The sequence below is a fragment of the Melanaphis sacchari genome, unplaced genomic scaffold (genome assembly GCF_002803265.2).
Source record: "Melanaphis sacchari strain LSU unplaced genomic scaffold, SCAv2.0 Contig8_pilon_pilon, whole genome shotgun sequence".
Taxonomy (NCBI): Eukaryota; Metazoa; Arthropoda; class Insecta; order Hemiptera; family Aphididae; genus Melanaphis; species Melanaphis sacchari.
The window spans coordinates 5,297,426-5,313,771 of NW_020271635.1; the positions used below are offsets into that span (position 1 = coordinate 5,297,426).

Consider the following 16,346-nt stretch of genomic DNA (forward strand, 5'->3'; position numbering starts at 1 on the left):
AAACCTATTAATTTATAACATTAAATTAGATATAATATTATTGTTACGATAATCGTAGTGATGAACTAAGCATTATCAATAAATAAAAATAAAATAAAAAATAGAGCCATTTAAATAATTTATTTTTAAATTACGGATAAATACAATGGTCAATAATTATTAACGTAAATCTTAATCCGACGAATCGATCCCGTGTACAGTATCTTATATTATAATTTCGTTCGTTGGGTTTAATACTCATGATGAGTCTATACAGTTTTACGAAAACTATCGTCAAATAATATGGTATATATAAAAATAAAATAAGCTTTTCATCAATTTTGGAATATTTGATTATTTGATATATTTTTTCTTTTGACTTAAAGTATTTGAATTTCACAGAAGTTGATTTAAAATAAATATTAATAGGTACCACTATCTTTGCAAGTTTTATAAAACAATACGTTGTGATGTTATCGAAACGAGAGTACACAAATATATTACCTAAAATGTATTTATACATCTTAAATGTCTGTTCATAAAAATATTTTAAATATAGAACTGTTTTTTAGCACGTGCAGCATTATGACATAAAATAATATTAAACTACTATCGATAATTAAATCACATGTTGATGAAATGACTATGTTATAAATTTCAAACATTATTCGATATTTTTGGCAGTTTTTTGTCATTTTATCGAAACGACAAGGAAATTACAAAACTATATAAAAAAATAAACTATAGTCTAAAATGAGTATTTAATTTCGTGCAAAAATGAAAATTTAAAACGCTTATTCCCAAAAATGAAAGTATATAAATATCAGGGAAGTGTTAAAATGTTTTTAGATTTTTATACTCCGAGGTGTGTGTTATAACTTTAAAAATAAAACTCTTAAAATTAATATTTTTAAATATCCGATTAAAACTCAATTAAATACCAAGTATTATACTCATGAATGTTGTACAAAACACACGATTGTTTAAATAAAACGTTACGAACGTTTTCTGTTGTCAAGACTCGCACCATTAATAATAATATAAAGTATGTGTTGCGTCCAATAACTGTCGTTTACACTCTATTCGAACTTTAAAATTAATTGTATCACCAAATAAATTTCTCGCGTTTAGCTTTTATCACTTAGCTAAACAGAAAAATATAAAATAAAGGGTTTTTAGTTTTTATCTTGAAACCTCGACATTAAACAAAAAGGAGGAATAGAAGAAGACGAAGAAGAAAAATAGTGATTCAATTGAAATGCAAGTATCAAAGATTCATAAGAGAATATATTACACATATATTTCATACGAAATAAAAAGAAAAAATAGACTTAAATTTATACCTTTTTTTTTCTTTAATAATATATACAGATGTTATTTCTCTACTATACTGGAACATTGCGTTATTCATATTCTCATCGTAGATGCTTACTTTTTGACGTTTACTCTTAAGAGTACATTTACTTCTCATTCATAATTTAAACCATTTCTCTCATAGTTTTTCTTATTTTTAAATACGTGAAATATTTTCCTAATTTTCATGAAAAATGTACTATGGATTACCTGTAAATCATTTTGTTTTTGTGTTGTGCAATAATAATCTGCAGCGATTTCTGTCATACAGTGTGCATTAATTGTTTGTTATCTTAAAATATTATATAGTTAATGTTTAGTGTAATTATTTAATTTTTTTTTTTTTAAATTGTATTCTGTTAACGAGTATGTCACTTTTTAGTCTGCGATCATATATTTTCACTGTAATAAAAATGAAAACATTCATGTATTTAACTAATAAAATAAAAATAGTTTATTATACCATAGTATATAAAAAACTGGAAAAAAGATATAAAATGTTAATACACGCAATATAATTAAGGCAAGGGATATTTGTTGAAATTATTAAAGAATAGTTCAAGATATTTAAATAAAGTGACTCGTGAGAAATTAAATAAGTTTTTGTTTACTGAAAATAAAGTAGGTATACTCAACACTTATATTATATTATACAGGTTTTTACATTTTATTGCCATAGGACACCATCAAAAGAGGGCAAATAAAGTTTTCCATTTCATAAATTTCAGTAATTAAGTAATTTAATTAATTTAAACGAATATATATATATATATGTGTAATACACAAAGTGTGTATACTGTATATGTACTTACAATATAGTCCCTGCGTTAATCAAAAACTATTTAAAAAGAATGCGTTGGTGGATTTATCATATTCATGTTCTGTGAACAAGACTTAAACGTCACTCACTTATTTAGTAAAATATGAATTTTATTTTTTTGAAGGATCTTGAATAAATATTCATTATTTAATTTAAATTAATTTGTGTATTTATATTATATTTTTTTTCATTTGTTTAGGTACTTAATAGCCAATAGGCAGTAAAAAAAAAAATGATTTAATTTTCAACTTTGAGTTTGAGAAAATCAGATTTATTTTGTATATTAAAGAAATCAAAATTAAATATTACTAGTATTTTTCAAAATAATTGGAAAAAAACAAATGAAAATTAAAGAAAACGGGAATTTGATGAATATGACGGAAATATATTTTTATTAATTTGACTTTCGTTTTAATCAAATTTGGTATCCTAGTGATTATCATATTGAATTTAGGTAAATTTGTTTTTATTTTATAATCAATTATATTATAGTAGATTATTTTATTGTGAAATTTATATTCACCTACTCTAAAAACAATTTAAAAAAATTTTTCTCTCATCTCAAAATTTTATTTTAAGGTTTATATAAAATAATATTTAAAATTTACGATTAGAAAATCTTTTTCATGTATTAAGAAGGAGAACTTGAAAGTGCTACATTACAAAAAAAAAAGAAGTGAATGTGACCGATTTTTTATACGTAGACGTGAATATAAACGAATTGAATTTTCAAGTGAACTTTTCGAATATTGTAAAAGGTCGCATTTAAAAAAAAAAAAATGTATAACTCATGGATTCCTATATTTTATTTAAAACGAAAGATTATACAAAAAAAATCGTTAAATATTTTAAAAAGTAAATGCTTAAGAAAATTAGAGGTTTAATGCATTTGAATCTAACCTAACCTGAAGGCATTTTGTACTTAAACCTCGAGTACATCCCTGCACTCTCAGCAGTTATTCTAAACGCTCTGTGTATAAACGGCAACCATGCCTTCTGCGACGCTCGTAAACTGTACTATTAAATCCACGATATCCGGTGAAAAATGGATCGGGCTGCTATGAAAGTTGGTAATAAAAAATAAAAGAAGAAAGAGAGAAAAAATGTAGCGTATAATAAAAGCTTTAGGTCAAGGTTTTGTTGGTGTATAATATTCAAAGTGGTTTGCACAGTTACTCACAAGACGTAGCTGTTTCACACATACAAATATTTACTGTATATAGGTACGTTTTATCGTTGCAATATCAACTGAATTTTTTTAATTAATTGTGAAATATGTCTGTTGTATTTTGACTCCTGAGAAAAAGTCCACACTCGTTTACGTTTTTCTATTCATTATGATTTTTTAATCGTGAAAATGTTAATATATCCGATGGCGCCTTAATCGATGATTAAACTTTGGTTTTATAAGAGGAATTTCATGGGATTTTAAAATTAAAAAATTAAAACTAAATACGTGTAATTATGATTTAAGACTTATATAAATGCAAAAAAAAAAAAAAAAATAATAATAAAATATATCCAATAAAATGGAATACATTGTATGGTCTATGTTATTATGTACACATTAGAATATTTTTGAAAAAGAATATTAATCAGAAATGTTCATCTATAAAATTTAATTTTTTCTTACCTTACTGTTTCTACAATATAATCGATTAAATCAAATCATAAATCTATATAATGGTTGCATACTATGAAATTTATATGTAACGACATTATGCATTATACGTTTATTAATATCATAGTTAAGATGTGTATGTAATATGTATGTTATAATAATAAAGTAACGAAAAAATAAGGTATTTTGACGAAAAGACAACCATGTACTAGATTCATATTATTATTATTTAGCTAATTCTAAATAGATGTACCTAGATTTATATTCAGGGTAAATAAGTGTAATTGACTGTACAATTATTTTCATTTGAGATTCTTTTGGTGAAAATCACGTGATATCATTAAATTTATTATATTTTCAATTTGTTTACTCCGGAGAAGTATAATAATCTGCGTTCTCTAATCATATAATGCAAATTTTTATAAATTTGATTTCTGAAATCTACGTGGGTGCATTTTGTAAATATTCTATTAAAGCTTAAAACTTTTAAGTTATAAATCCAACAATCCAACTGTGTTTGAATTATTTATTTTATTTACAATGTTAAAAGCGAAATTAATAGCCTACATGATTAATCCAACTACAAGTGATTCTCATCGACTAGTTTGAATGTATTAGCCATACAGAGAATCGGTCATTTCTTTTCTTAGTTTCTTGTACACATTTTGTCGATCTGGCTAACATACGAATGATATATAACCTAAAATCGTATATCCATGTATGTAATATTATCGTGCATGTTTACAATTTATTTCAGTGAGTCAAGCATATAAATATAATATTATATTTTGTTTGCGAAAAAAAAAATGTATAGACTTATCTATGTGATATCATCAATATAAAAAATAAACAGAGTAACAATAATAATTGGTTTATCATCGTCTTACAGAAAACGTATCAGCAGCATATATTAATAAATTATTTTAATTAATAACAAACACAATAGTTTTATAAAACCTTTTTTTATAGTAATATCTATTTAAGTTTTATTGTGTTACACGTATATAGTGACAAGTCAATAACTAACGATGGAATAAAAATAATAAATAAAAATACTGTACCGTATTTTGGAGTTTTTCATTTTTATTACGGTCTTCCCACGATTAACTAACTAGGTAGTTAGTCGCTCCCCTTACATATTATATTAAACTCGGTAGTAGGTATTTAAACACATTTTAACCAAATTATCAATTGAGAAATAATCTGTATACACCATCGTTTATGATTTTAAAATTGAATAGCCACTGTAGATTTCTTAAAGATTGTAATTTGTTATATATTTTTGTTTGTTGACCCCCTCTTCTCATCAATTGTTAAAACGAGTTCTCAGCAATTTTTGGTATTTAGATTTTCATGTGTATTGTATACGTTATATTCACATACAGTGATGAATTTTATCGATTCCTATATGATATATAATATTTTAATGTCGATTTTTAATATGCAGTTTAATTGTATTACTTTCCTTTCACAGTAATAAAATATCAAGTATCACTGCACATTTTCCACACATTGCTCTTAACGACACATAAATCATAATAATATACTAAAAAAGGTTTTTCAATCAAACATTACTTGCGTCAGTGTAAGTTTTGAAATGTTAGTTTTAAAATTTAAAGTCAGTTAAAATGCTTTATCGATAGCTATTTTAATATGATGTATACTTGTCGTTATTTACTAACATTTATAAGACTAAATACAACAATAACATAAGGCTTTTGGTTTAATTATAATATATGTTCGTTTTTTAGAAATTAATGTTATAATACGCAGTTTTAAAAATAATGATTTTAGATACAACTAGAAATATTCACCCACGCGATAGATATTTTTGATTGCGTCTACTTATTGGATTATTATGAATTTCGTTGATAAATTCATCGAAATGTTTTTAAAAATACAACATTTTATTAAAAAGTAAATAAAATATAATATTCGAAATTACATCATTAACATTTTTTAATTATAATTTAAGTCTTCTACAAAAGTTAAATTAAATCAAGTTAACTTTAAGTATTTAATATGTCTAAAATAAAAAAAAAACCACTTTAACTTGCAAAGGCAAAAATTATGATACAATAATCGTAAATGGTTTAATCTTGTGTTTTGTAAATTATGATATTTTTAATGAAAAACCAAAAACAAAATGAAAGAAGTAAAAAATGTTTACGATAATTTGTTTAAAACGTATTTTTTCTTTATATTTTACTTTTTAAATTAAATTTACAATTTGCATAGAATCAGAAATATATTTTTCATTATTACACAAAGTTGTGTAATAAAATTGTGTTCACAAATTAATTTATAACACTAAATATTTTTCACATTCTATTTTATGACGTAATGTCTAATGTTGGACATATTTTAGACAGTTTTTATAATTCTTTAAATTTACTTCATTTCAGTTATTGATAATAGTAAAATTTTGTTCAATAAATTGTGAGTAGTATTATACATAATCAATAATGAATATTTCTTACTGTTTTTACCCACTATTTAAAATATTAACAGTTAATATTGTGAACTGTACTAGTTATTCAAAAAAATAATTACTATCGATTAAATAAATTATACTACTTTAATTTATAGTTATTACAATAAAAGCCTTTAAGCGTTGTTTTCTTTAATATAAAACCAAATAACAATTGAAAAGATTAGTTTTTAAATTTATCTGCACGGTTGCAGGTAGAACCGCTGCATGAATAAAACATTTCCAGTTTCAACCACATTATCCTTTCAAAAGGAAAAAGTCAATATTTGTATTTAATTAAAAATAAGAAATAAGCAATGTCGAAAATCCTGATAACGTTGTAAATTACTATTAACAGTAAAGTAAAATATACTTTTAACTGAAAATATTATCAATCATAAGACAAAACTAAATTGAACACATCAGCATTATCTATATATATATATGTATTATAATTTACCGACAACCCGTTAAAATTATAATTCAATATTTACATAAATCGCTAAATGATTTTTCATAATGTATTTGTTATATTATAATATATAGCTAGGAAAATTATTTTAGCTCGTTAAGTTAAATTATTTTAGAAAAATGTAAGTTATATAAAGAGTTTTAAAAGTTAAATATTAATTAAGCATAAAATAATTTAACTCAGTTAGACATTAATTCAATTTTTCAAACTTAACATTTACAATCTGCCAAAGTACAAATAGTATATTAAGCTGATTTGATAGAAGTGTAAACGTATAAAACCAGAGATGTATAGTAAAAAAATTACATTTAAGATGAAAATAACAGAGGGGAAGTCATCTAATTATAGAACCTTGCCAACTTTACTGATGTTATAAATTAGTTATATTAATTTATGATAAGTTGATTGTTAAAAGGTCATGGCACTAACGTCTCTTTAAAGTTGAATTACATAGTTTTATTGTTGTGAGATTTGAAATGAATGTCTGGACGAGGTCGTAATTTTTCACAAACAATTATATACCTAGTTATAGTTGTTTTGATCCATATTAAGATTCAATAAGCATTACATGCAGAACAGTCAACAGTATTTAGTGTTTGTGATGTAATAACAATGTAAATAATAAATGTATCAAATTATTATTATATTATTTTCTATAAAAAACGAAAATTAACGTAATATTACAAACAAAATATTAATCAAATATAACATATAGAAAAAAATTAATATAACATGACTATTAATTTAACTAACTGATAAGTAACTATAGATATCGTGGACAAAAATTAACTCGTTAATTTAGTAGTTAGCTTTAAATTAAAATTAACTCATTATGTATCTAAGTAAAAAATACCCTAACTTTAAATTTTTACCTGTTAAGTACATTCTTGAAATTATATTTTACCTATAGTTTAATGTAATATACAGTCGTACGAAAACGTTTGACTTTTTAATGACGGGATGACTCCTTGTTGGCACACAGAATTCATATAAGCTATAACTACGAATACCGCTTGTGACTTATGCTGGCTTTTATATGCGTTACAAGCTCTATTATTACGTGAGTTCGTACGAGGAAACATTTCGACGTGTATTTTTTTGACCGCATTGACATTTCTCGAAAAAAAGTTCAAATGTTGGACGTCCCACTATTGACGCTAGAATTTAACCTTTTTGTGTATGCCCATTACAGCCTGCAGTACATTACGCTATATTATTAATATGTACAAGTTCAACAATATAATACTTTATTATATATTTGAGTAGTTCTTTGCATAATTATTATCACTCTGTTGCGGCGGCTACCTATATAGATTTTTTGGACGTAGAAAAATAAATGTCTAAAGTGACTTACTTTAAGCCACCGAGCTGTATTTATACGCGTAATGACAATCATGTTGACATATAATTCAATTTCAACGTTTTGTAATGGAAAATTCTAATTTTTCATTTGAACGCATTACTCTTTTGATGTTTTGTGCGCTCAAAATTATTTTGATTGGATAAAAAAAAAATAAACACTAAATTATTTTGTTTAATAATGCATTAACATCTAAAATACATTATTAATACATTTAATTGTATACCCGCGCATAATACATTTAATATGAGTTCGGAACAAAGTAAATAAACTGTTCAGATATTTTTCTTACAGAAATACTGTGAAAATATGTGACAAAATTATTTAATTTAGTATTAAATTTAATATGAGATTCTATTTACCAACTTAAAACTTATATTGAATTTGATTGATACATGGTTGATTTTGTTTTGTTTTAGTATTTAATAATGGGTCATTGGTTGTTATGGTTTGGCTACTTAGTAGCTTCAACTTATGGACTTTCATTACGCCATGCCAGGCATCAAAGTGTCGGGACACCAACGGCCGAAGAAATACTGGAACCACAAATTTTAATCGAAGACACCGATCATGTATTCAGACAACGAGCATCAGATATGTTTGCCCAAGAGCCAGAATACACAGAGAAACGAAACCTTAATCACAGACGGAGGTAAATATCAATAAAATTAAAAACCACTATGAAATGGTCAATTTATTTTTAACATATAACAGATCCGAATTTAGTGGAAACCAGAATACTGATTTCGATTCTTCCGGGGAAACTTACAATACGTACAAATCGGATGATCCACTAATAATTCATACAAATAAGGGTAAGATCAGAGGTATAACACAGGCAGCGACGACCGGAAAGTTAGTTGATGCTTGGCTAGGAATACCATATGCAAAAAAACCAATAGGTAAGTAATAGTTCATTACTGAATCAGAAAATATCCGATTCGAGTATTAAGAAATTTGCGTTTTAGGTGATCTTAGGTTTAGGCACCCTCGTCCAATTGACCGTTGGGACACAACAAACCCAGAGACGATTCTTAACTGTACTACTCCACCAAATACGTGCGTCCAAATATTCGACACGCTTTTTGGCGATTTTCCCGGTGCTACAATGTGGAATCCGAATTCCCCGGTATCAGAAGATTGCCTATATATCAACGTAGTAGTGCCAAAGCCTAGACCACAAAATGCAGCAGTAATGGTATGGATTTTTGGTGGAGGATTTTACTCCGGGTCTGCTACTTTGGATATTTATGATCCCAAAATACTTGTGTCGGAAGAAAACGTAATTTTGGTATCCATGCAGTATAGGGTCGCGTCATTAGGATTTTTATACTTTGACACTGAAGACGTTCCAGGGAACGCTGGACTTTTTGATCAGTTAATGGCTTTGCAGTGGGTTCACGAGAACATAAAATTATTTGGCGGAAATCCAAACAACGTGACACTTTTCGGTGAATCGGCCGGCGCCGTATCGGTTTCATTGCACTTACTGTCTCCATTAAGTAGAAACCTTTTTAACCAAGCCATCATGGAATCGGGATCCTCAACGGCGCCTTGGGCAATTTTGTCACGGGAAGAAAGTTTTAATAGAGGACTAAGATTAGCAAAAGCAATGGGATGTCCTAATGACAGAAAAGCCATACATAAAACAATCGAGTGTTTAAGAAAGGTGAACAGTTCAATGATGGTTGAAAAAGAATGGGACCACGTGGCTATATGTTTTTTCCCGTTCGTACCGGTAGTCGATGGCGCTTTTCTTGATGATCATCCTCAAAAGTCTCTATCGACAAATAATTTTAAAAAAACAAATATACTCATGGGTAGTAACTCTGAAGAGGGTTATTATTTTATATTTTATTATTTGACGGAGCTTTTCAAAAAGGAGGAAAATGTGATGGTGTCTCGTGAAAATTTTGTTAAAGCTATTGGACAACTTAATCCGAATGCAGATGCGGCGGTTAAATCGGCTATAGAGTTTGAATACACAGATTGGTTTAGCCCAAACGACCCAGAAAAAAATCGAAACGCTCTGGACAAAATGGTCGGCGACTATCAGTTTACGTGTAATGTCAATGAATTCGCACATAAATATGCACTTACCGGAAACAACGTGTACATGTATTACTTTAAACATCGTTCTTTAAACAACCCATGGCCAAAATGGACAGGTGTGATGCATGGTGATGAAATCAGTTATGTATTTGGAGATCCATTAAACCCAAATAAACAATACGAACCTGAAGAAATCGAACTTAGCAAGAAAATGATGAGATACTGGACAAATTTTGCAAAAACAGGGTTAGTAAGATTTTATTAATAATTCATTCATATTTTATAACATATTTTGTTTGTTTACAAAACTATAATAAAGAACGTTGAAATATCATAAAAATTTAAGCTGCAACTAAAACATTTATGATTTTTAGGATTTTCATAGCTGTGTAATGATTTTAAACCATATTTTTATTAAATATTTTTTTTTATCATATCTGTTCATTAAACACATAATATTGAATAAGATATGAAACGCTTAATTTTCGTAAAATGAATATCAGAATTTAATAAACTAATTATCAAAATGTTTGATGAGTATATTAACTGAGTTGTTTTGTAGATTTTTTCTTCTTTATTCTAATTGTATTTTTAAATATTTTAAATAAACAATTGATAAGACTTATATAGATAACATTGATAAATTTCGTAACGTTATAAGATAACTAGGTACTGTACTCATAATATATAAAAACATTAATATTTATAATGGGTTAGCATCTTAGCAATATTAAAAAAATTAAATGTTTTATACTGTTATAAATGAAAATAATAAATCTGAGTGTATTGTTATTGTACAGAAAAGTTTTTTGGCTGTTCTTTGAATTTTCCTGATTTCATTTTATTGAATACAATGCCGAGAATTTCTTAAATAATAATTGTTGTGGCATAATGCTAGCGTTATGACCTGCTACACATCGATTTTTCAAACAAAACACTTATATTGTCAGTGAAACACTCAAAACTAATTATTCTGACCCTAATAATTGCCCTTACGAGCGCTTGTTAAGTTCCGGGTCGTTGAGAAATTTACCCCGGTCACATTTTGACACTATTATATTCATTAGACAAACCACAAGTGTTTCTTTACTTTTGAATCTTCGTCATTTACAGCATAATGAGCGAATAGAACTATGACATTCGTATAATGTTTGTAACAACAAACAATAAATTCTCGTTTCACTATAATTCTTACAAAGTACTAAAGTAGACATACTCCGTAAAAATCAAACTTTGTAATTACACATGAAATAGAGAATACAACACAAAACCATTAGATCTAATATTACAAAATATATTTAATTATATAGTATTTATCCATCAAATCATCGTATCTCTATTTATAACTGTTTCATAATCATTTTAGTCTTATTATTTAACAATATACATAATATATTATATAAGCATATTATTTCTTCAACTTTATACAATATTTGCTACCTATTTAAAATAAATTAACTATACGTTAAATTTAAACTCATAATGCATTAATACGCAATACAATAAATACATGTAATTACATTTTTAAAATGTATTATCAAACAATATTACTTCCTGAACATGTATGTATTTTAAACAAATGAAAACGAATTATTAGAAGTTACTCTATATTATATGAGTTTGTTTACAGAGAGAAAATCTAAACTTATTAGTGTAAATAATAATGTTATAAAGTTTAAATAAATAAATAAATAAATATTGATATATTTTGCAACTTAACTAATTTTTATAAAAGTATTTTTTCAAAAATGTCGTTTACAGTTCTTAATTAAAATCGTTATTATGGTTTTGAAGTTATTTAACGGTTAAAACCCTCAAAGTCTCGCCCCTTACAAATGCTACAAATCATTATTTATTATTTTTTTTTTAGAAATCCAAGCAAAACACTTGAAGGATCTTGGGTCACGCCCAAGTGGCCCGTACACACAGCGTATGGAAAAGAATTTCTAACATTAGATACAAATAACACTTCTATCGGCGTTGGGCCAAGACTAGAGCAATGTGCTTTTTGGAAAAACTACGTTCCTGATCTTACAGCCATTTCAAGTAGGGTTGACCTAGATGAATTTCCTATTCGTCGATAGAAGATAAATACTCATTCGTTCACTACAAAATGCTTTTTTTTTTGTTTTTGTTTTTTCCAGAGAGTATGAAGTCTGACAAAAACTGTACAACCATAAGTGGAGGGACCAAAACTAACATGATCGAGTTATCGGTTTGGACGATTATGATGACAACTGCCGTTTTGATGTTATGAATTTCGTTTTGATTCGTCTTTTAAAAGAAAAAAAACATGAAAAAAAGTTTTTTTTTTTAAAACACACATTTGTAATAATTTCAAGCTGTTGGTAACAAAAGAATTTCGAGGACAATTCAGTCTAGGCTACCGTTGGGCTTCCAGCAGAATCGCGCGCACAAAATAAAATTCGTTTTTTTTTTCTCTAAAATTTATATAGGCCTACTAAACGGCAATATTGCGCTATAGTTGTTAGCCAATCGGCCTTCGCGTGGGACGCGCGACGTTGGCAATTTTCTCACACCGTACTTAGGCTTAAACATTTTTTTACCATGTATATAACAATTATTATTATTATTATTATTATTACTATTATACTTATTATTAAATTTATTTTTAAATGAATCTATATATATATATATATATATATATATATACATATTATATGTATGTATAACATATCATCGTGTACCTTTATAATATTGTAGGTGTAGAATGTTGGTTTAAAATTAGCCAATATCGTTCCACTTCAAAGACCTTATTTTTGTTGTGGTAAATAATAGTGGCCTATATATAATATAATATGTATATGTTATTATTGTAATTTTATTCGACCACTTGAAGAAATTTAGTTTTACACGACTTTCGCTTCCGAAAAATTCAATCATTGTTGTCCGAACAATAATAAAATAATAATTTAATCATTTGAACAATATTAATTTATTAAACCATACTCCGTAAGTGCGATAAAAAAAAAAAAAAAAAACAAAAAAAATCCAAGTACGAGATTTGCGTTTACTATAATATGCATTCGACTCTTGGCTTACGTGCGCAGGACTGTTGTCCATTGCCATAGATAAGTTATTATAGTTATTAAGATGCTTATTGTACAATTTTCGTATTGTTTTCAATGTTCTATTTGTTGTTAAGTGTTCATTCTTGTTTTACTTTAAGCTTAGTATTATTGAAAGAACAGTTAAACTGCCATCAATTTAATCGTTTCTGAGTGTAATAAAACGAAATTCAAGAACAAATATATTTTTTTCCCTCATCATGTCTTTTTTCCATTGTTTATTTTATAGATAAAATCCATATATCCATTAGTCTCATTAACAAATTTTAATTTTATTTTATTAGTAAAATTTAATTTTAAATACATTCTATTAGTGATTTAAATAAAATGAAATATTAAAATAACATATTATATTCTTATTTGTTTGTACAGGGACACATTTTGTAACATATACGGTACTAAATACATTGTAGATCGGGTGTAACCTGCTTTAAAGGAAATAAACCAGATATACAATTAGAACGCCAACGCCGCAAATGTACAATTTTATTTATTGGGAAAAAAATTTCAAGAATTATCATAGTGTTATGGCAACTATGTAAGTGTGTCTAATACGTTTTATTTAACCTGTACGTGTGTAAAATTACATTTCTATTTGAAGTTTTGATTTCGGTTGTTGGTGGACGTAGGCTAACTATTTCATTTCAAATTCCAATCGATTTCCATTCGTAGACTACCGAAATGCATACATAACATGTATTATTTTACTATACGGTTCACATGGACCGTTGCTTTTTACATTTAATCGTCGAGGATGAAATGGACATGAAATTACTTAATCTCTTTGTGCATTTTTTACCGTATCATCTATCGTCGTTAAATTTTAAAGCGCATACTCCATAAACAGTTTGTTAAATATTACATTTTCACGCGATATGTTTGTTGTTGTTTGAATATATGTATATCAAACAGCGAGACGCACGAGCAACGCGTATACCTCTATAATATATTATATACGTTATATGTATATGATGTTATGTTATGTACAAAATGTTAAATAATTTATTATGTTTTAAGCCCTGTACTCGCCGGTGGAATTATTATCGGTACGACGAATATTGCAATATTATATTACATATTCAAAGCTGGGCGAGTTAGTCATTATTTTCAACTAGTTAAAGTTAAATTACTATTTAACGTAAAAACTAATACATTTAGAATATAAGTTATTTTATGTAATTTCCCAAATTTCCAACTTGGTGAAAATATAGCTTAAGTTAGAATAAAAGTTAGGAGTCAGTATTTTTTTTATTATTATTTAAAATATAAACTTAAATAAATACGGCAATAAATGTATCTATTATATCACAAAATACTAAGTATTAATTATTATCCAGTATTCTAGTTATCAGTCACAATTAGTGTGACAGTTTTACGGTACATTCTCAATTTTGAAGTGATTATAAAAAAAACTACATTATATGGTTTTATACATATCTCAAACACAACTTATAAACACTTTAAGCGGCAACAGAAAAATTCGCGTTATCGCAGCTGTAGTGTGTGTTTTTGTTTCTATATTGCGTCACACTACTCACACTCAATAATTTTCAGCATTCGATTTAACTATAGTAATTTTATGAATTAAAACCTACTAGTAATAAGTCAGAAAGATATATATTTTAATTTTAAAAACTTGAAGTAACAAATCTCCCGGAAAACCTAACCTAACCTGGCGGTTGGCTGCAAGTGAGATACATCGTGCAAACACCACGTTATCGAATTATCGAGATTCAACTCGTTATCTACTACTGTATTAAAATTATAATGTGCGGCGAAACCATGTCGTATCGTCGGTGCACACTATACCACTACTATAATATATTATAATATAATACGTAGTATAGTCACAGTGTACCTATATTATGTCAACGTTTATAGTAATAACGGTAATATTTCACAACACGTACCTATACAATATAATATTACGGTCTGTATTTTAAGGTGATTTTAGGTCAGGTTAACGCGCGTGCGTTATCTCGTTCTCGCGTTTTACGGGTTCGCGGGCCGGGAGAACGTTCTATAACATTACTACGGGGAAAAAAATAAAATAAAATTCCGTTAGATAAAGTGTTTTGAAAACGAATGGCGTTTTTAGGCGATATAATATATCGGACGCTGATTTATGCGTTCCGACGTAGCATAACATCAATTGCGACCGCGGAAAACACCGCGCGGAAGAGCCGACTCAAAGTCAATGACGGTAGCACGCGAGACGGTGTGCTCATTTCCGCAAAACGCGATGAAATTACGACGCAACGTAATATTTCTACTCGGTAATCGTGGACTGCGCAGCCGAAATAAACCACCGCCGCGCCGTCGATGGTAGTCGAGCCGGACGGACCGGAAGAATTATGCGGTGGCTCGAAATAGACGACGTGTGCTTACAAAACGTATACCGTGCTCACGCTGTGTTTATGTGACCCGTGCGAGAGGAAGGGATGATTATGAAACACTGTTTTTGGTGGATATCATTTCCGGTTTTGTCGTTGCCACCATTAAATCAAATGTGCGTGGTAGACTTTTGGTGCACAAAAACAACACGACATGTCATCAAATAATAATATATTATCATATTGATTGACGTGAAAATAATATATACGTATGTGTCACCGCGAGTAATGTTTTAAAATTTATCCGATGGTCAGCTGCAAGCTGGTGAAATGAATACAGCACATAATAATCTGTACATGATATTATACTGTCGCTTATACCATTTAATACCTACTACCTAGTGCTTACATTACTGTCTATTGCTCAAAGGTGGGCAAGCGAGTTCATAAAAATAATTAGTTTCAGTTAAGACGAGTCAAATCAACACGCAATAATTAAATATTTCATTAATAAATTTAGACCGTTGAGTTTAAAGTTAATGTGAATAAAAATATTTACTTGATTTGATTTAAAAAAAGTTGACAATTTATTTTTGGTTAATAAATTAGTTTGTGGATAACATAAAGAGTGACAATTTTTTTTCTTACTTAATTTACAAATTTAATGCACGCTTTAGCGTATATGCCTATTTTAATTTGTACGATTATTGAATTATACACATTCCAATAAATAGTTTAATAAGTACTACTACTGTCTACTACTACTACGATAACACGTATTGTGTGTGTATTATTAT

At 27.6% G+C, this 16,346-nt stretch overlaps 1 protein-coding gene across 2 annotated transcripts in view; it reads left to right on the forward strand.

Moving 5' to 3' along the window:
• LOC112602765 (acetylcholinesterase-like) overlaps nucleotides 1-12,748 on the forward strand; it is a 32,506-nt gene extending 19,758 nt beyond the window's left edge. The window contains exons 2-6 of one of the 2 annotated variants that reach the window (XM_025351075.1): nucleotides 8,495-8,727; nucleotides 8,790-8,977; nucleotides 9,044-10,373; nucleotides 11,998-12,173; nucleotides 12,272-12,747. In XM_025351075.1, coding sequence (XP_025206860.1) covers nucleotides 8,504-8,727; nucleotides 8,790-8,977; nucleotides 9,044-10,373; nucleotides 11,998-12,173; nucleotides 12,272-12,384 — 2,031 coding nt within the window. In that variant the 5' untranslated portion in view covers nucleotides 8,495-8,503 and the 3' untranslated portion in view covers nucleotides 12,385-12,747. Of the gene's footprint in view, nucleotides 1-8,494; nucleotides 8,728-8,789; nucleotides 8,978-9,043; nucleotides 10,374-11,997; nucleotides 12,174-12,271 lie in introns of both variants that reach the window. The other variant, XM_025351076.1, reaches the window with a different exon arrangement.
• Nucleotides 12,749-16,346: the final 3,598 nt, after the last annotated feature.